General features: G+C 55.9%; 1 protein-coding gene across 3 annotated transcripts in view; it reads left to right on the top strand.

The window, feature by feature from the left end:
• FBLN2 (fibulin 2) overlaps nt 1-12,824 on the top strand; it is a 90,076-nt gene extending 77,252 nt beyond the window's left edge. For all 3 annotated transcript variants that reach the window (XM_025375537.1, XM_025375535.1, XM_025375536.1), the window contains 9 exons: nt 910-1,044; nt 2,249-2,386; nt 3,306-3,449; nt 3,565-3,693; nt 4,220-4,345; nt 5,084-5,200; nt 5,714-5,842; nt 10,856-10,979; nt 11,976-12,824. In XM_025375537.1, the coding sequence (XP_025231322.1) occupies nt 910-1,044; nt 2,249-2,386; nt 3,306-3,449; nt 3,565-3,693; nt 4,220-4,345; nt 5,084-5,200; nt 5,714-5,842; nt 10,856-10,979; nt 11,976-12,333 (1,400 nt within the window). In that variant the 3' untranslated portion in view covers nt 12,334-12,824. The remainder of the gene's footprint in view (nt 1-909; nt 1,045-2,248; nt 2,387-3,305; nt 3,450-3,564; nt 3,694-4,219; nt 4,346-5,083; nt 5,201-5,713; nt 5,843-10,855; nt 10,980-11,975) is intronic.
• Nucleotides 12,825-19,131: the final 6,307 nt, after the last annotated feature.

Below are 19,131 nucleotides of genomic sequence, written 5' to 3'. Positions count from 1 at the left end.
AAACTCTCACGGCCAGCAGGGCTCCCACCTTCCCCTGCAGCCTACACCTCATAGCCGGCCCTCACTGCCACCTGTCCCCTCCTCCCACCTCACTTTTATCTCATCCATCAGTGGGTTTTGTTGGTTTCAGCTTCAAAATACTTCAGAATCCAGTTGCTTCTCCCAGCCCATAAAAGGTAGTCCGAGCCACTGAATCTCCTGCCTGGATTCTCACCCCTATTCTCCAGCCCCTGCCAGGGATCCCTGCTCCAATTAAATCAGACCACTCTCTCTTCTGCTTGGAACTCTCTGTGGCTCCCACTGTTCCTCCTGCTCCCCCTTTTTCTCCCTTCTCTCCCCTGCAGCACACCCACCTCCTAGCGGGCCCTTGAACCTGCACAGCTGGTTTCCTTCTCAGGGCCTTCACATCCCTGACCCATCTGCCTGGTCTGTCTGCATGGCCCAGTCTGTCATCTTGTATCATCTTTGCTCAGATGTCTTCTTTTCTGAGAATCCATCCCTGACCCACTCCCCTACAATGCCCCCCACTGTACCTGGGCACTCCCTGTTTCCTGCGTCCTGCTCTGTTTTGTCCATAGCACTCAGCACCACCTCCATTTATGTTTGTTTATGTATTTATTGTGTCCTTTCCCCTTGAGTGTCTGCCCAACAAGGGCAGGGATTTCTGTCTTGGTCACTGATGTACACCCAGTGCCAAGAACAGTGCTTAGTGCATAGCAGGTGCTCAATAAATCTTTGTTGAATGAAGGGATGTCTGGGTGCTGAGACATCAGCCACATCTCTGAATGGTGAGCACGTTGAGGGCGGGACCTGGAGCTCTCTCCCTCCTGGTGGCCCAAGGTCTGCTGGCTGCACTCAGCCACTGTCCCAGGGACTCTGCAGCTTCTGACAGCCTCGCTCTCCCTGCAGACATCAACGAGTGTGTGACGGACCTGCACACGTGCAGTCGGGGCGAGCACTGTGTGAACACGCTGGGCTCTTTCCACTGCTACAAGGCACTCACCTGCGAACCGGGCTATGCCCTCAAGGATGGCGAGTGTGAAGGTGAGAAGGGCACAGAAGGACCAACTGGAGGCCCTGCCCAACAGCCAGCTTTGCCCTACCCCTCCCTGGCCCCACCCCTGTCCTGCCCTGGCCACGCTCAGGCCTGGCCGTGCCTCTCTCCATCCCCTCCTTTCTAGCAAGCTCCCCTTAGTTGGGTTTCCTGCTGGTGGGAAGACCCCACGATGGTAGTGTTTGGGGCAGAGATGGGAGTCTGAGGCAGGTGAGGGCAGGCTAGGTCCACCCCGGCTTTGCCCCTGCCTGCTGATGTCTGGGTGCCAGTTATGCCCCTTGCTGTGGCCTGGTTTGTACATTGAGGCGGAGCCCACAGAGGGTTCACTCCATCCCTTTCACTGGAAAATTCCAGCCTTCTAAGCAGAGGGAGGGGTTTCATCCAATCCTTTCAAGTACTTCCTGAGCTGTTCTTATGTGCCTGCCAGGTCCTGGGTACCAGGGATCCAGGGTGGGGTGCTGTGGCCCTTCTCTGACCTCGTGGTGGGGGCAGTGGAGTCCACATAGGCAAATGGAGATGGCAGAGTGACTGGGGGTGGGGACCCCTGTAAGTGGTGGGTCCAGGGAGGCCCCGGAGGAGGTGATGTTGGAGTTGAGACCTGAATGAGAAGCTTCAGGCAGAGGGGGCGGCATGCCAAGGCCTTTTGGGTTTGGGGAAGAAGCACTCTTGGTGTGTTCCAGAAACAGAAAGAAAGTCTCCAGAGTTGAAGCCGTCTTGCTACCTGTGCTACCTCCCTAAAGTGTGAACACATGACCTTACCTTAGAGATTTAGGCACACGGTGGGGACATCCCCACTTCTTCCCCCTGCAAGTGTGGGACAGTGGCTAACACAGCAGGCTTGGGAGCCAGTCCCCCAGGTTCTGGTCCTGGTGCAGTGCTCCCCAGCGGTAGAGCCTTGTCTGTGCCTCAGCTTCCCTGTTTGTAAGATGGGGCATGTCATGACATCTACTTCTTTGGGCTGAGGGTGCCCAGAACAATGGTGGGACCAAGCAGAAGTGCAGTAAACATGGTCATGTTGCTATTACTCCTGGGACAAAGGCCATACCAGCAACAGTGTGGCTCTGCCAGCTTCCCGGAGAGATCTTTGTAGCCATCGGGGTCACAGGTCTGCGGGCGGGGATGTGTGGGCAGGGCTGCTGGGTGTAAAGGCAGGACCTGTCCCCCAGCCCTTGACACCCAGCCTCTCCGCTGCAGACGTGGATGAGTGTGCAATGGGCACGCACACCTGCCAGGCGGGCTTCTTGTGCCAGAACACCAAGGGTTCCTTCTACTGCCAGGCCCGGCAGCGCTGCATGGATGGCTTCCTGCAGGATCCTGAAGGCAACTGTGTGGGTGAGTGGGGGCTGCAGCACTGGGGATCACCAGCCTAGGGCTCTACTGGAGGCATTGCGGGGGCTTTGAGGGCTTTAGAGACCAGGGAGGCCTGGCTTGCTGCTCCATTCCTCTCCCAGCCCCCTTGTCCCTACCTGTGAATGGGCATGTCAAGTGTTCAACCCTGGGGGCGCCACTGCCCCCAAAGTGTAGCTGCTTCTATTACCTTGAGCTGTTAAACCTTGGCTGAGTTATTATTCAGTGGCCTCTGTGAAGCTGTCTGTGGGGTTGGACTGGATGTGAATGAGTATCCAGTTTTTTTTAACCAGTCAGCAGTGGCTATGTGATAGATCATGACCTGGCACATACATCTACACACATCCAGGTAGACCTGGAACACAAATGTTCCCACACAGTACTGCGTGTGACACCCCCTGAAATTTCCCATTTTCGGAGAATGCTAGTGAGACCTCCTAGAATGATTCCGTGCTGCACGCGAGGGTTGAGACTTTCAGGTTTATAGACGCCGGCCTAGTCCCCAAGTGGGTCTGAGATTCTACCCGCTCTGCGCCCCCCAACAACTCCTTCCCAAAAAGGGGTTGCTAACTTAGTCTCTGTGCCTCTAAAACTTCTTGTTAATGTGCTGTACTTCCCCGGCACCTAGACCCCTGGCACGTGGTTGGTGTAGTTATCCTAGCACTCAACCTCGATCCCGCCCTGCCTCCAGCTGCTCTGTTGGGCAGATATGAGAGGGCATAGGGCCAGCCATCAGGTGCTTGGGTTCTGGGAGGTGTATCCCTTGGGTAGTGGGGCACAGAGGTGGGACAGTCTGGCCCTGCAGCTCTGACCAGGGCTGGTCTGGAGCCTAGGACTGACCCCTCCCAGTGTGGCCCTGGGAGGACGCCATGCCAGGCTCCCTCACCCACACCTGCCTCTGCAGACATCAATGAGTGCACGTCACTGTCCGAGCCATGTCGGCCAGGCTTCAGCTGCATCAACACAGTGGGCTCCTACACGTGCCAGAGGAACCCGCTGATCTGTGGGCGCGGCTACCACGCCAGCGATGATGGGGCCAAGTGTGTGGGTAAGGCCAGCCGCCCCCACCCTGCCAGCCAGCCCGGCCTGTCCGCTTCCCCACCCGTGGGAGGTGTGTGTGGAGGGAGCTCCAGGACTCAAGGTACCCTGCTCACCCCCCACAGACGTGAACGAGTGTGAGACGGGTGTGCACCGCTGCGGTGAGGGCCAGGTGTGCCACAACCTCCCCGGCTCCTACCGCTGTGACTGCAAAGCGGGCTTTCAGCGGGACGCCTTCGGCCGGGGCTGCATCGGTAGGTAGGCTGGTGGCCAGGACCCGTGGGGAACACCTGGCTGGGCCCCTGCCCTCTGTTCACTCCACCTCCCCGTGCCCAGCACCTCCACTGCCTGAGTGGGGCCCACCTGCTGGAGTCCCCAAGGCTGCCTTCCAGCTGGCCTCATCTTCCTGCTGGGCCTGCCAGGGCCTGGCTCTGGCCCCCGCCCCCACCTTCTCAATCCCTCCTGTCTCATCCCTGTGGCTCTGCCCCTCTTACTCTGGTCTTTCCTGCTTCCCTCAGTCTCTGGCACCATCTCTTCTTGTCTCTTGCCTTGCCTGTGTCTGTCCCTCTGGCCTCTTCCTCTCGCCTTCCTCTGACACCCTTGCTGTCTCCCCGCCACCTGGTCTCTTTGCCTCTCTCTTTGCCTGTCCTGGCCTCTCCCTGTCTTTCCTTTTGGGTCCCTCTCTTACTTAGCCTCCCTTCGGCCCTGGATGGCCCCTGGGGGTGGAGGGAGCTGGCTTCAGGGCCACCCACCCTGTGCCTGCTGCCTGCCCTCCCACAGACGTGAACGAGTGCTGGGCCTCACCAGGCCGCCTGTGCCAGCACACGTGTGAGAACACACTAGGCTCCTACCGCTGTTCCTGCGCCTCTGGGTTCCTGCTAGCAGCGGACGGCAAGCACTGTGAAGGTACGCTGGCCCTCATCTCTGACCCCATGCTGCCTGGGATCCGCAGGGGGCAGACCCACCGTGGAAAACCCGGAGCCTTCCCCGACCCTTCACCCTCACACCTTCACCCACGCTGGTCCCTCCCTCCTCCTCTGTCTGACCCAACCCTCTCTGGCCTCCACGCTCACCTTCCTCCTGTTGTTTTCTGTCCTGAATTCCCCTGCTGAGGTCCTGGGGCCCCAGCTCCCTCAGTCCAGAGAGGCTGGGTCTCTGTGTCATCTGTACCCACAAATGGGGTATCTGAGGCCTCCAAGGTCCGTGTACCCACCTATGTGGGATGTGCCTGTGGCTGAGGGAAGGGCTGTAACATTATTCCCATATGTGTTCATGGTGCTGTTGGCCCAGCTCAATGGGGACTGGTGTGGAGTAAGGCCACCAGGCTGCTCAGTGAGGGGGTGAGGGGCCAAGCTAGAGGGCCATGGGGTCTTGGCCCCATTTACCTGGCACAGTCTTTCTCAGCCCCTCCCCAGGCTGGAGGAAATTCCCTCATTTTCTCCTGGTGAGGTGAGTTGGCTGAGACCCCTGGGAGGCCACGGATCCCTTCCTAGTCACCGAGCCTGGCAGGAAAGCTGGCCCTCGCATGGGTTAACCCCAGTCCAGCCCAGGGAGCTTGGTGGGCCTGGCTGTCAGACGGCATTTGGATGGGCTCTCCAGGGCAGACTTGGGCCCTGCCATGACTGCCTGCTGGTGTCCCTGCAGATGTGAACGAGTGTGAGGCCCAGCGCTGCAGCCAGGAGTGTGCCAACATCTACGGCTCCTACCAGTGCTACTGCCGCCAGGGCTACCAGCTGGCTGAGGATGGGCACACCTGCACAGGTACCTTTCCCCTGTCCAAGGGCCGCCTTCCAGAGAGGCACTCCTTTCCCTTGTGCCAGGCTCCCCGAGAGTCCCTCCTGGGCCATGGACACAGAAAGGTTTTAGCATCAGATCTAAGTTCACGCCCCATCCCTGCAGCTTCCTGTCTGTGTGACCTTGGGCAGATTGCCTCTCCACTCTGACCTCAGCCTTCTCCTCTGTAAAATGGGAATAGTGGTCCCGACTTCAGGGGGATGAAGAACTAAGTTTACATAGGTGCCCGTGACTGGCATCTGATTGTCCCCTCAGCTGGTAGTAGGAGTCAGGGAGCAGCCCTCGGGCATGAGCACTGGAGTGGGAGTCCTGTTTTGCTTCGTGGACTCGGGCAACTCTCTTCTACTCTCTCAGTCCCCTTGTCTTCATTTAAAAAATGGGCCCCTAAGCTCTGTGGCTGTAACAGGGACAGGCTGACTGTCAGTGGCTGGGCTCTGTGGGTGGATGAGGTTCACCAGGGGCTGCACCTCTCTCCGACAGACATCGACGAGTGTGCTCAAGGCGCCGGCATCCTCTGCACCTTCCGCTGTCTCAATGTGCCAGGGAGCTACCAGTGTGCATGTCCTGAGCAGGGCTACACCATGACGGCCAACGGAAGGTCCTGCAAGGGTGAGCAAGTCCCCCTGCCCCTGCCTCCACCAGGGCCTTGGGCAGGCTCCAAGCAGGCACAGAAAAGCTCACAGAGCTTGCATGCACTTGGAGCCCCCATATCCGGTGAATAAATGCAGGATGGCCAATGCTACCAGTGGCCATGTTAATTGAGGTAATGCCTGGGATGAAGAAGGTGACAATCTTGCTGCTGCTCAATGCAGCTTAGAATCTTCCAGGCCTGTGCTCAGCTCTGGACCCTGTCCTGAGAGTGGAACAGGGATTCTATGGGGTAGTTTTAAGGAGGCAGCAGGCCTGTCCAGTGAGGAGACTGCAGAAGAGCCACAGGGATCCCAGGCAGTGTCCCGAGTCTCTGCAGTGTTATGCAGGGACAAGGGGATCAGGCAGGTCTGTGGACCCAGAGGGTAGGGCGAGATCCCGGGGAGTAGGGAAGGGTGTCATGGGGAGGCTTATCCCAGCCCTGGTGCAGAAACGCATTCTTCTCATCAGAACTGTGTAGAGCTGGGAGGGGCTGCGCAATGGGAGGGTCCCCCACTCCCCTGCTATTGAGGATGTACAAGGGCTGGGCAGTCACCTGTCGAATTTGCAAGAGAGGGGACTATGTCCCTGGAGAGAGACCATGTTCTCTGGTATTTCATGTTCCTCCTCTGCTAGAGAGTCATAATTCTAAGTTCAGTGCCATTTGCCACCAGACTCTGGGCCTGGCAAGCCACCAAGGCAAGGTGAGGGGCCAGGATGCAGAAGGGGTCATTGCCCCAGGAGAACCAACCACTTAACCCCTCAGCCCCTCGGTCCCTTGGCGCCGCAGAGCTCAGACCTCCTCCTGACTTCAGTGGCCAGGTCTTCCCCACGCATGGAGCTGAGAGCATGGAGTTCCCTAGGGTGCAGCCTTCGGGGTGTGACCAGGGTCCTGGCCCAGCCTTGGGCATCTTCTTGTCCCACAAAAGCGGGTCTTGGTGTTCTGGGGACCAGGGGTCAGAGTTAGCACTCAGAAGGGTTTGGAGTTAGCCCAGCATGGTGCAGGCTGGTGGTTGCTACCTGTCAGTGGATCCTGAGATCAAGTTGGTAGACTTCAGCCAGCTGTCTGTGTTCTCCTTTCTATTAGCATAGAACAGAAAGCACTATAGGGCAGGGTGGAGTGGCGCGGCATGGGGCAGGTCAGAGTGCATTGTGCCCCTAGGTTCCAGCCCTTAGGTGTGTACGTAGTCCCAATGCACAAGCAGTCCTTTGTTTGGGCGGATGCAAACATATCAGAGTCATAAGTTAAATCAGAAGACTGTGAGAAGACCCTATAAATCACTGACTGGGAGGCCTGCTGGGCCCACAGAAGCTGGCTTAGGTCTGGCTGGCTGCAAAGCCCTCTTCTTTTTAATTAAAAAAAAAGTCGGTATGGACTCCATAAAAGGTAAGGATTCTACTCACCATGTCCTCAGCTTGGCAGGAAATATGACTTTATCCTTCTGGATTGTGATTTCACATGTGACACCAAGGCCCTGTTCCTGGGGGCGGAACACAGGTGTGGCCACTTCAAGGAAGCCCCCTCAGACACTGCAGTGACATTTGCTCTTGGAGGAGTTTCAGGTTCAAACCTGTCTACACTGAGGACAGACTCTCCCTGGCTCTTTATTTTCCGACCCACACTGAGCACCTGGGGGGTGCTTGGGATACCTGGATGCCCACATGTGCCTGGCTGGCCACTAGAGAGGGCTTCCCGGGACCTGGCATGTGCCCATCGTGGGTGCACCTGACCCCAACGCTTCTCTCTTGCCTGGGCTTGCCCGCCACCCCGTCTCTGCGTCCTCTTCTTGGGGTGGCTGCCCCTCTGCCCCAGTGGCTTGCTCTGTGTTGAAGAACTGGCAAGGCCAGGTCCCCTCTGCAGGCTCCCACTGTGCCACCAGCCCCCACCAGGAGATCGGGGCAAGGTAGAGCCCCACACCTGCACATCTGCCACCCTCGCTTCCTCTCCAGACCTTCCTTCTGGAGGAGCCTTCTGACTCACACGGTAGGCGAGGGCGCAGTGGGGGCTGCCTGCTCCCCGGCCTCGTCCATTTCCCGGGTCACTCCATGTAGCCGCTTTTGCAGCTCCTGACCTTCAGAGCTAAGAGGCTGTCCTTTTGTCGTGTTCTGGCTTGGGCCAAACTCTGAGGTCTCTCGGCTCAAACAGGGTCAGGGAGGCTGGCTTGGGGGAAAGAACATGCTGGATAATGTCTCTGTTAGCCTTTAGCCCCTCTCCAATAGTTAAAAAAAAAAGTACAGGAAAATCTGAAGGAATTTAGGCTCAGCCTTCTCCCCTGGAATGCACACTCCATGAAGGTAGGGCCCTGTCTGTGTGGCTCACCAGCATCTAGAGCAAAATGCCCAGCACATAGTAGGTGCTCACTGGACATTTGACCCCGTGACTGAGCTGAGAGGGAACCACTGCTCATGTTTGCATGCATTTCCCTCCAGTCTTTCCCTAAGCAGATATAAACACACACACACACACACACACACACACACACACACACAGACACCACTTGTATGAAATATCATTTGAGGCCATGCTGAAAGTCACCCTGATTTCTGTGTAGTAGAGCCTGCTTGTTTCTGTGTAGTAAGAGCCCTTGTCTGCATGCCACTCGATGGGCCAGGCCAGCTTTGAGCAGTGCTCTCAGTCTTGACCCTGAGCTGTTGTGGGCTTCTGGGCCTCAGGTCCTTCAGAAGCCCTTGGAAGCCTCTCTCCCAGGGCTACATTTTGTAGGACTCCCGTGTTTCGTCCTTTTTGCTCTGTCTCCCACTTTTACACATCTGAGTTGCGGCTGACTTGTGGCTGACCCTGGCTGTCTCTGATGAGGCTGCGATGGCAGCCCTGGATACAGGGCCTAGTCCAGCTCCCACGTTAGCCCACACTCTCCAGGGGCCTGGCAGCACCGATGGGCAAGGCCCTGGGGCGTTAGGGAAGACCTGCGACTGACCGCTTCCCACAAGCTTGGTGAGGCCAGGCTGCAGCCACTCACCCTTCTCGGCCCTTCGCTTCTGGGCATCTCCAGCAGCAGCAGCCCAGAGCCAAAGCAAAAAGCTCCCACATCCTTCCTGCCCCACTCACACAAGCTCTGGGGTCACTGAAGCAGGCCACCCGGGGCATAGGCTGAGGAGCAGGAGGAGGCCCTCTCCATGTGGAGTCCGCTAGCGAATAATCAGCAACCCCGGACCACCCAGTTGGGCTCTACCCTGCCTGGCCTCTTGCCATGTTTTCTCCCACTCATCTGCACCACCCTGGGGCCCATTTTATGGAGGGAGGGAAGTGAGGCCCAGAGAGGTGAACAGATGTGAGCTGACCCCCTACAAGAGAGCCTGGTGGCCAAGAGCCCACAGTCTGAGGTGGGCCAGGGGTATTGAGTCCTGGCCTTGCCCTGGCAGCTGTGTGACCCTGGGCACATTTGTGGACACCTGCAATGGTTTGCATGGGCGCAGAGTCCCTCAGGCATCACAGGGACGTCAGGCGGTAAACTCTGGAGGCAGGCTGACTATTGGTGTTATTACTATTATGTTGTTACTCTTAGGAGTCAGCTTGGCATCATGATTGGATCACAGATTTTGGCATCAGGCATACCTGGCTTGCTGCCCTGCTCACTGCTGTGTGACCTTGAGCAAGGCTTTGCCCCTCTCTGAGCCTCTGCACCCTCCTCTGTCTGAGGAATCCAGTGACCCTCACTGCACAGGGCTGGTGTGAGGACTAAGTGAGGAGAAATTCCTACATGGTGTCAATATGAAGGATTGGAAAACAAAAACTGAAGCCCTCTGTGACTGCCCCTGGAAGACCCCCTGCCCCTACCTCACCGGACTTCCCTGAGGCCTCCTGAGGCGGCCCTCTCTGGGCTGAGCAGCTCATCCTCAAAGTGTCTCAAGAACCCATTTCTAAGACCTTTTGTCCTCCAGGGTGCCTGTGGGACACACACACACACACACACACACACACACACACAGAGACACCCCTACCCCTACCCCTACCCCTGCTTCTCTGAGCTTTTGTGAACGGTATCTATTCATATGTCTGTTGACGTTTATATGTGTATGTTTCTTTGTCCCAAATGGGCCCTCTGTGTGTTTGTTTCTGTGCACCCGTGTGGGTGTGCGTGTGCTCACATGTGTGCTGAGGCTGTGTGCCTGTTGGAGTTGCACATGTATGTTTGCTTCTGAATGTACAGGAAGCGTGAGCACATCTGTTGCTCATGTGGGACATTTACTCATAGCTCTGCGTCTCTGAGTCTGAACTTGCAAGTGATGGGTCTTGGACTTCTGTCCAGCAAGATGTATTGAGCGCTGCTCCATGCAGGCACTCCACTGGGCACTGGGGACACCATGGAAATGAGAAAGACAAACACCCCTGCCCTCCTGGAACCCAGTTGATGGGGACGGTAGAAACATACAAAACATGCAGTCATACAAAACAGCCTCGGTGTGTGCAGAGCGTGACGAGCTGTAGGAGGATGATAAAATGGGGTGGGATGGAGGGTGATGGGGCAGGAGGACCACTGTAGAGTGGTCAGGGAGGCCATCCTGGAGGGGGTGACTCAAGATCTGAGAGTTAAAAGATGAGAAGGAGCCAGCAGTAGGAAAAGCTGGGGAAAGCGTTCCGCAGCAGCAAAGGCCCTGGGGTAGGGTAAGGGTCAGGCTATTGGGGCAGCCCAAGAATGTCCAGCAGGACTGTGGCCCCTGTGGAAGAGAAGGGGCTTGGAGAGGCCAGAGAGGCCTTACACTGTGTGGCTTGGTGTCCAGAGGAGGGACTTGGGCTTTATTCTGGAGCGCGAGAAGCCTTGGGAGGGCATGACATGAGGTGATTTACACTTCAGAACAAGGCCCCCTGCTGTGGGTGCGGAGCAGGTGAGATGGGGCATGCGTGTGCAGGGAGGCACGCGGATTGTTCTCACAGGTCAGGCTGCCATGGGGCCCAGGCCTTTCATGCAGGCTGGGGAGTTTCAGGCTGGGCCCCCCAGCTGTGGGGACCCTGCCATTGCCCCTCTTCTCCCCCAGACTTGGATGAGTGTGCGCTGGGTACCCACAACTGTTCCGAGGCTGAGACCTGCCACAACATCCAGGGTAGCTTCCGCTGCCTACGCTTTGAGTGTCCTCCCAACTATGTCCGAGTCTCCAAAACGTGAGTGTCCCCACCCCAGTCCCAGTCCCAGGGAGCCTGTCCTGGTCCTGTACTATCCAGGGGTGAGGCCGAGAGATGGGCGCCTGCCTTGACCACCTTCCTCTCTTCCCAGCCCCTGACTGCGGGGTCTGCGGGCTAGGTGACCAAAACAAATATAAGTACCTTGTAGAGAGTTCAAGGTTGAGAGAAGAAAGGGGAAAAGACACACAGAAAACACCAGCCCTCCTCCTCATTCACACACATAGTAGTTACTGCTGTGTGACCAGTTATCCCAACCAACATTTAACACCGTAATACAACAGATACTTACTCTATGTCACGCAGTGTCTGAGGGCCAGGAGCCTGGGAGTGGTACAGCTAGGCGGTCTGGCTCAGGGTCTCAAGGGCTGCCTGTCCAGGCTACAGTGTCCTGCCACCGCTCTGTGGCTCTGGGCAGGAGGCCTCAGCTCCACATCACAGGAGCCCCTCCACGAGGTTGCTTGTGACACGCCACTCCCCAGCTCAGGGTATCAGGAGTGTGAGCGACAGCCCCTTAACCACACTTAACCTCAGAACTGACAGACCATTACTCTGCCACCAGCCACATAACCCGGCACTTGGGAGGGACCCTGGGAGGGACACTGGGTGCACTGGGAAGAAGGGAGAAGGGAGGGAGGAAAGGAAGGGGAAAGGGAAAAGGAAGGAGAAAGGAAGAATGGGAGGATGGCAGGAGGGAGGATGAAGGGAGCATGGGGACAGGTAAGAACTGTTAATGAGCCTGGCCCATGCCATGCTGAGCTCACCCATTCCAGTGAACCTGTGAAGCTTCTATTAACCTCATCTCACAGGCAAGGAAACTGAGACCCAGGGGACGTAAGGGGACTTACTTGAGGCTTCCAGGCCATTAGGGAGAGAGCTGGCCCTTGATCCTGCTGCTGAGCTGTGCCGTCTGTGTTCCTGTCTGGGGTTGGGGGGAGGTGGGCGAGCCATGGGTGACCCGGCCCATCCTCCCTGCAGAAAGTGCGAGCGCACCACGTGCCACGACTTCCTGGAGTGCCAGAACTCGCCGGCGCGCATCACACATTACCAGCTCAACTTCCAGACGGGCCTCCTGGTGCCTGCGCATATCTTCCGCATTGGCCCCGCGCCAGCCTTCACGGGGGACACCATCGCCCTGACCATCATCAAGGGCAACGAGGAGGGCTACTTTGGCACGCGCAGGCTCAACGCCTACACGGGCGTGGTCTACCTGCAGCGGGCTGTGCTGGAGCCCCGGGACTTTGCCCTGGACGTGGAGATGAAGCTCTGGCGGCAGGGCTCTGTCACCACTTTCCTGGCCAAGATGCACATCTTCTTCACCACCTTTGCCCTGTGAGGTGCCAGCACCGGCCACCTGCGGGTGCGACGCAGCCCAGGGCTCACACTGCGTGGGAGGGACTGGGTCACTATTGTGGTTTTTACTATAACTTTGTAAATTAACTTAATTTTGCTGACTTGACTCCTGTGGGCTTCTGGACCCCTCCTTTGCCCCACAGGAGGAAGTTCCGTGGCAGATGGTGCGTTCCCACGTAGGCACCAAGTGGAAGCTTGCGGGGTGGGCCACGGCCATGGCAGGTGCCCTGTGGGTGAGGCTGGGTGATGACCTGAGGACCAGGGACACGGGACCACATTGGGGCTCTTGGACTCCTCGGATGACCCATCCCCAAAGTTGACATTCCATTTCATGTTCCACTGTGATTATTTTCCTTTTTAAAAGATCATTTTAAAGTTTTTTGTTTAATTATAAAGTAGTACATCTACATTGTAAAAAAAAAAAAAAAAGTTCAACTAGTATGAAAGGGTTATAAAGTAACAGAGGAAAACGCCTCTTGGTCCCTTTACTTTTGTAAAGTGTTCGGAGTTTGACAACCTTGTCCAGATGTCACAGGGCTCTATGGCCTGGCCAGCATGTCAGTTCATTGATCAAGACCTTGGTGTCCTTCTCAAATAACGAGGCCCAAACCTGGAGTTCACTTTGGGGTGAGGGCACCCCAGTGTGAGCAGCCACTGACCGGGCCCTTTATTCTGCTTTTACTACTTCAGCTTTCCCTCCTCCTTCCTCCTCCATCCTCCATCCTCCCTCCTCCCCCTTCCTCCTCCCTCCTCTGCCTTCCCCAATGGGGACCTCCGCTGCTGGCCTGTCACTTGGATGTCATCCAGAACTTGGCCCCTGTTGCTGAGCTGTCAGGTCAGACAGTAGACCTGGGCAGGAGCCTGAAGGAACCTGGGAAACTGAGGCCCTGAGAGCGGAAGGGATGTGCCCCCAGCCCACAGCAAGCATCAGAGCACACGGGACCCAGCTCTGAGGACCCTGCTTGGGCTCCATAGGTCTAGAGTTAAATATAGGGAGCAGCAGCCAGCACTTTTAAAGTGACGTAGAATAGAGCAGATGAGATGTGAGTGCTTCACACCCTGTAAAGAGAAGAACTGCTTCACCAAACCACAGCGCGTGTCTGTGCGTGTGGCGTGTGTACCTACGCGTGGGCACGCCAGCTCTGGCTTGTGGTAGAAAGTGTTTCTCACTGTGGGTGGAAGGAAGCAGGCCTGTCGGGCGCGCTGGGGAGCACACACCCTGTGTGAAGGGGGCGGCTACACTTGGCTCCAGCAACGGCCGCCTTCTGGGCATGTGGCCCGGGATGGCCAGATGTTCTTGTTCCTCAACACAAGCTCTCCCAGTGTTAAGAGGTGGCAACTGGTTCAAGCTTCTAAAGAACAGGTGTTTGGGAGCCTCTTGCTGGAAGCCTGTGGTGGGGGCCCTCTGTCCCTGCTCCTCTCCAGCCCCCATCCCCAAGGGTGCAGCAGAAGCTAGGTCTTCCTTGTCCCTGGCCTGGCTGTCTCTGTTCCTTCTATTTTGCTGATTTTCAGAAAAACTAGATCCAGCACCTTTCGGTGCACAGTCCCCACCAGCAGAAGCCAGTAGGCGACAGGCTCCATTCAAGAGGACAGGCAGGTTAGGGACACCTCTGGCTGGCAGCAGCCATTCCTGCTCCTACCCAGCCCCAGTTACTGCTTCTGGGACCTCAGGCAAGTGACTTCACCTCCCTGGGCCTCACTGGTCTCCCCTGTGAAGAGGGGCACCAGCTGTTCTTCCTGCACAGGCCATTGAGCCAATAAAATGAACTTGGCACCCAGCACATCCCTGCGGAGGCTCTTGGAGAACAACTTCTCTTCTGACTTTAGAGTTTCTAAGGTGATTCTGGAATTCCATGCCTGCAAGTTTGGCAAACTGCAGCTTTAGGGAATAGCCCCTATGAGACTACCCTCACTGCAGACACCAGAGACAAGCTCAGGCATCCCCAGGACCACCCTCACGGCAGAGCAATGGGCTACAGATTTGGGGGTCCTTACGTCCACCCTCAGGCTCGTTAATTCACCTGTGTGACTCAGACAGCTCATGGTGAAAGGAAGCAGGTTAAAGTCATTGATGAGGCCTAGAGCAGAGTCCAGGAGAGCCCAGTCACAGAGCTCCCGTGTCCTCAGGATGCAGCACACACAATAGTGCTGAGCAGGCGCCTTTGGGGTCCAGGTGTGTCTGGGAGCTTGACCACATGGCTGTCAGTGTGGCTGGCCCTAAGTCTCCAGTCCCTCACAGAGGTCAGAACTGAGGCAGCAAAGTCCCTGGAAACACTGGTACTCCAGTGACAGCCACGATGTTCTGGGGGCCGAGAGCTCACCCTGCAGGCCACCCCCGGCCCCAGCCCCAGCGTTCTCGAAGTGGAATAATCACGTTTGTCTGGGCAGCTCCTTTAGCATTGCCTGCTTCCTGCCTTGCTGCAGGGCTGCCTGTGCCTGCGATGCATGTAAAAAGAACCGCTGCATGCCAGCGTTAGCCCAGGGTTGGCTCCACCCAGCTCTTCCACAGATGTCATTATTGTTGCTGTATCCTGAGGAGGCTGGAACTCAGGGTTTCGATACATCTGCAATCACCATCAACGTTGTAACCTTACCAACAGGGCCAGGTGGGACCATATTGCAGTTTGCTGGATATCACCTAAAAAGGAAGACCAGAGTCCCACTCAGTCATAGCAGTTTATCTAGTCCATCACCACGTCAGACCAGCAGATGTCCTCCAGGACCAGGCCACTCAGGTTTGCAGGCTGCCATTTGACCTTGTCAAGTTCCAAAAGCAGAGGCGGCCTTGGCGTCACCCTTTCAGGCATCTGGTGTAGTTGAGCTAAGAGATGATGTCCTCCACACCCCTCTTAAGGTAGTACTGTAACGTAGGATTCACCTAAAATTGGATTTCCTGGCCGGGCACGATGGCTCACACCTGTAATCCCAGCACTTTGGGAGGCCGAAGTGGGTGGATCACCTGAAGTTGGGAGTTCAAGACCAGGCTGACCAACATGGAGAACCCCTGTCTCTACCAAAAATACAAAATTAGCCGGGCGTGGTGGCACATGCCTATAATCCCAGCTACTTGGGAGGCTGAGGCAGGAGAATTGCTTGAACCAGGGAGGCAGAGGTTGCGGGTGAGCCGAGATTGTGCCATTGCACTCCAGCCTGGGCAACAAGAGTGAAACTCTGTCTCAAAAAAAAAAAAAAAAAAAAAAAGAATTTCCCTCACCACATAACCCATGTATTCGTTCCTTTACCCTCAGCTCCAGTTCTCCCTTTTCTCCATTTGTATTCAGGTATTTCCACCTTTAGAAGGTCCAGGAGGTTCGGCCATGCTGCTGGGCCAGATTGTCAGAAGCAACGCCAGCCTAGCAAGTGCCTCCCTGACAGTCCACTCCGGTTGGTGTAGGATGGGGTTTCACAGGTGTAGAAAGTGGGCTGTCTCCACCACCAGGCAATATGCCTGCCTCACGAGCTGCCCTGATTTTTCTGGATGGGGTGAAGGCACCATCTGCCCCGTCAGCCCTCAGGAGCTCTGGCATGAAGCTTTAGAGCTAGAGGTGCACCTTCCTGCCTAGGAGTCATTGCTACTTCAGCACTTGCAGCTGCAGCCCTGGTCCTGGGGCCACTGCAGCAGATAGGAAAGGAGGAAGGTGAGGTGATGTGGAGAAGAAAGAAAAAAAGCAGTCTTACCACAACCTCCCTTCCCCAGTTCTCTTAGAAAAGGCATAGGAGGCCAGGTGCAGTGGCTCACACCTGTAATCCCAACACTTTGGGAGGCCATGGCAGGTGGATCACTTGAGGTCAGGAGTTCGAGACCAGCCTGGCCAATTTGGTGAAACCCCATCTCTATTAAAATACAAAAAAAAAAAAAAAAAAATTTAGCTGGGTGTGGTGGTGCACATCTGTAATCCCAGCTACTTGGGAGGCTGGGGCAGGAGAATCACTTGAACCCAGAAGGTGGAGGTTGCAGTGAGCTGAGATCGTGCAACTATACTCCAGCCTGGGTGACAGAGTAAGACTCGAAAAAACAAAACACAACACAACAAAAGCAGAAAAGGCGTAGGGCTCTATCTAGTGAGGACCCTCTCCTGGCCCCTCTCATGTTTGGGGTGGACACACACTTGTGATGGCGTGCAGGTCACTCTTTCCTGGCCCACCATCTCTGTTTGAGACAACCAGTATCAATTACATGTTCCGGTTCTCTGTCCAACCTTACGCCAAGGATGAGAATGCTCTCTCTGCCCCTTGTTGGACATTTGGGGCTGTAAAGTGTGTCCCTTGGTCCAGAGAAGTGTGAGTGGGCAGTGCAAATTGGTGCACTGTCTCCCATCGTCACAGTTTTATAGTACCTTGAGCGTCTGCCACCAGGGAAGCAAAGCCCAGGCGAGAGTCAGTGTCTCGCCTTTCCCTGTCAGGGCCCTTTGGTGGCCTCCTGGGGCTTCTGTTTGGTTTGTCCTGCCGGCTCAATGCAGGGCCTTCCCTCGTGGGACTCTGCACAGCCATCAGCAGTCTCTGTCTCTGTCTGTTGGCAGACAGAACAGTTCTTATGAACTGTGCCTTGGGGGTGCAAGAAGAATGTGTCTAGGTTCATCTGCAGCCCCAATGTCCACTCATTCCGTGGACCCAGGGGGCCACCCCAAATGAGCACACCAGGATCCTTACTTGCCATCCCAATCACTGCTTGATCCTGGAAGGCAGCGTCTTTTGATGGGCATCAACATGTCCCACTTTAACACACCTCTCAGATTCCCAGGGTGATTCTGCAGGGCCGTGCTCCACACGGGTATCCCTTTAATAGGCCAGGTTTCCGCTGCCCTCCTGCCTGACCATAGGGTCTGACAGGGTCACCCATGAATCAGTAAAAACATAAACACACGAGTGAACAGCAAGCAGTCCCTCCCACCGAGCTGATTCATTTCCACCTTCTTCCACAGGAGGGCTGGCCTTCCAAACTGTGCTGTCTGCATACCTTGGAACTGCCATCCATACACACTGGCCAGTCAAGAGCTCTCACAGAGCATCAGCCAAGTGACAGTAGGATCTGCCAGCTCCTCGGGTGCTTCCAAAGTTGGCCCTAGGGGAAAGCCTGCCTGCTCGTGAGTACGCCAAGTACCTCTTTGCATCCCCAGGCAGCACATTCCTGCACAAAGCATTTCCATTGTATTAAGAAACTCTGGGGCCAGGCATGATGGCTCACACCTGTAACCAAGTCGGGTGGATCGCCTGAACTCAGGAGTTTGAGACCAGCCCGGACAACATGGCAAAAACCGATTTCTACGAAAAATGCAAAAATTAGCCAAGTATGGTGGCACATGCCGGTAGTCGCAGGTACTTGGGAGGCTGAGGTGGGAGGATGGCTTGAGTCCAAGAGGCGGAGGTTGCAGTGAGCTGAGCAGTGGCCGGATCTCAGCTCACTGCAAGCTCCGCCTCCCGGGTTCACGCCATTCTCCTGCCTCAGCCTCCCGAGTAGCCTGGACTACAGGCGCCCCCCACCTCGCCCGGCTAATTTTTTGTATTTTTAGTAGAGGCGGAGTTTCACGGTGTTAGCCAGGATGGTCTTGATCTCCTGACCTCGTGATCCACCCGCCTCAGCCTCCCAAAGCGCTGGGATTACAGGCGTGAGCCATCGCGCGTGGCCCTCAGATGAAAATTTTCTAGTCCCAAATCCCGGCGGTCACCCCTGGGCGGCACTAACAGGCTTTGCCAGAAAGCCCCATCTGTGTAGGGACTCCAGGGCTTTTGGGGGTAGTTTTATGGGAAGGAGTTGCAATATTCCTGGATGTGGAGTGTGTACCCTTCAAAGTCTGAATCAGCTGACCAGATGCTGGTCCTCAATCACTATTGCCAGAAGGGCAGGTTTACCTGCCTTCTATTTTACAGCAATCGGTGGGAGAAGCATTCCCCAGCCAGACCATCTCCATCCCCAGCATATGCTCTGATAAAGCAGGTGCAGCCACCTCACAGAGAGTTTGTTCTAACATTCCAGTTTTCACCTAAGTATCCACCTTAATTCCATCAACCATCACATTTCTAAATGCTCCCCATTGACCGAGAGCTCCATTTGGGCTTCACTGACAGGGTCTGGAATCACAGAGCAGGGGCTCCCATAGACGGAGTCTGTTCTCCTCCCCAGGCCATTTTACCCACCCGTGTGTGTACGGCTTTGGGTCCCCAGCTAGGGGGTGGGCCAAAGGACTCAGGCTTTCTCCTGGTTAGATTGTGAGACCACCGCCTCAGGCAACTCGAGATCAGAATTCTCACTGTCATTTTAGGCCTCTCAGGTTTTAAAAATCCTCCGAACTAGAATGAATAAAGCAGATTTTTGCAGGGCCTTTTCACACTGGGCGGCGGGCAGGGTCCATCCAGCTTCTGTGAATGCTGCATTGAGACCGTTGTTTCGTCCCCATCAATATCCACTTTATTCATCGTATTTCTTAACACCTGCTTAAAAGCTTCCACCCTGCTGGGATGAGTCCCTTGACTGTCTCCTCGGTCCTACCTTTGTTTTGTCCATGCTCTTATGAAAACCTTTACTATCTGTTGTCTCGGCACCCTTTCCCTTTGGAGGAGACTCTGAGGCCAGTAGCCACACCTTGGGTCAACTGACTGGACCCTAGCCCAGCATCGGAATCTACCCCACACATCCCTTGGGTAGGGCCTCAGGCTAGAGGCTGTGGTCCAGGCTGACCAGAACCTTGGCTCGGCACCACGGTCCCCTCCCACACTTACCCTTACTTACCTTTTAACCACTGCAGATAACAACAACCAAGGGATTTCACATTTTCCCTTTTTG

The sequence above is a fragment of the Theropithecus gelada genome, chromosome 2 (assembly GCF_003255815.1).
Source record: "Theropithecus gelada isolate Dixy chromosome 2, Tgel_1.0, whole genome shotgun sequence".
Taxonomy (NCBI): Eukaryota; Metazoa; Chordata; class Mammalia; order Primates; family Cercopithecidae; genus Theropithecus; species Theropithecus gelada.
The sequence above is the reverse complement of the archived record's forward strand: the minus strand, read 5'-3'. Positions and strand labels throughout refer to the sequence as shown.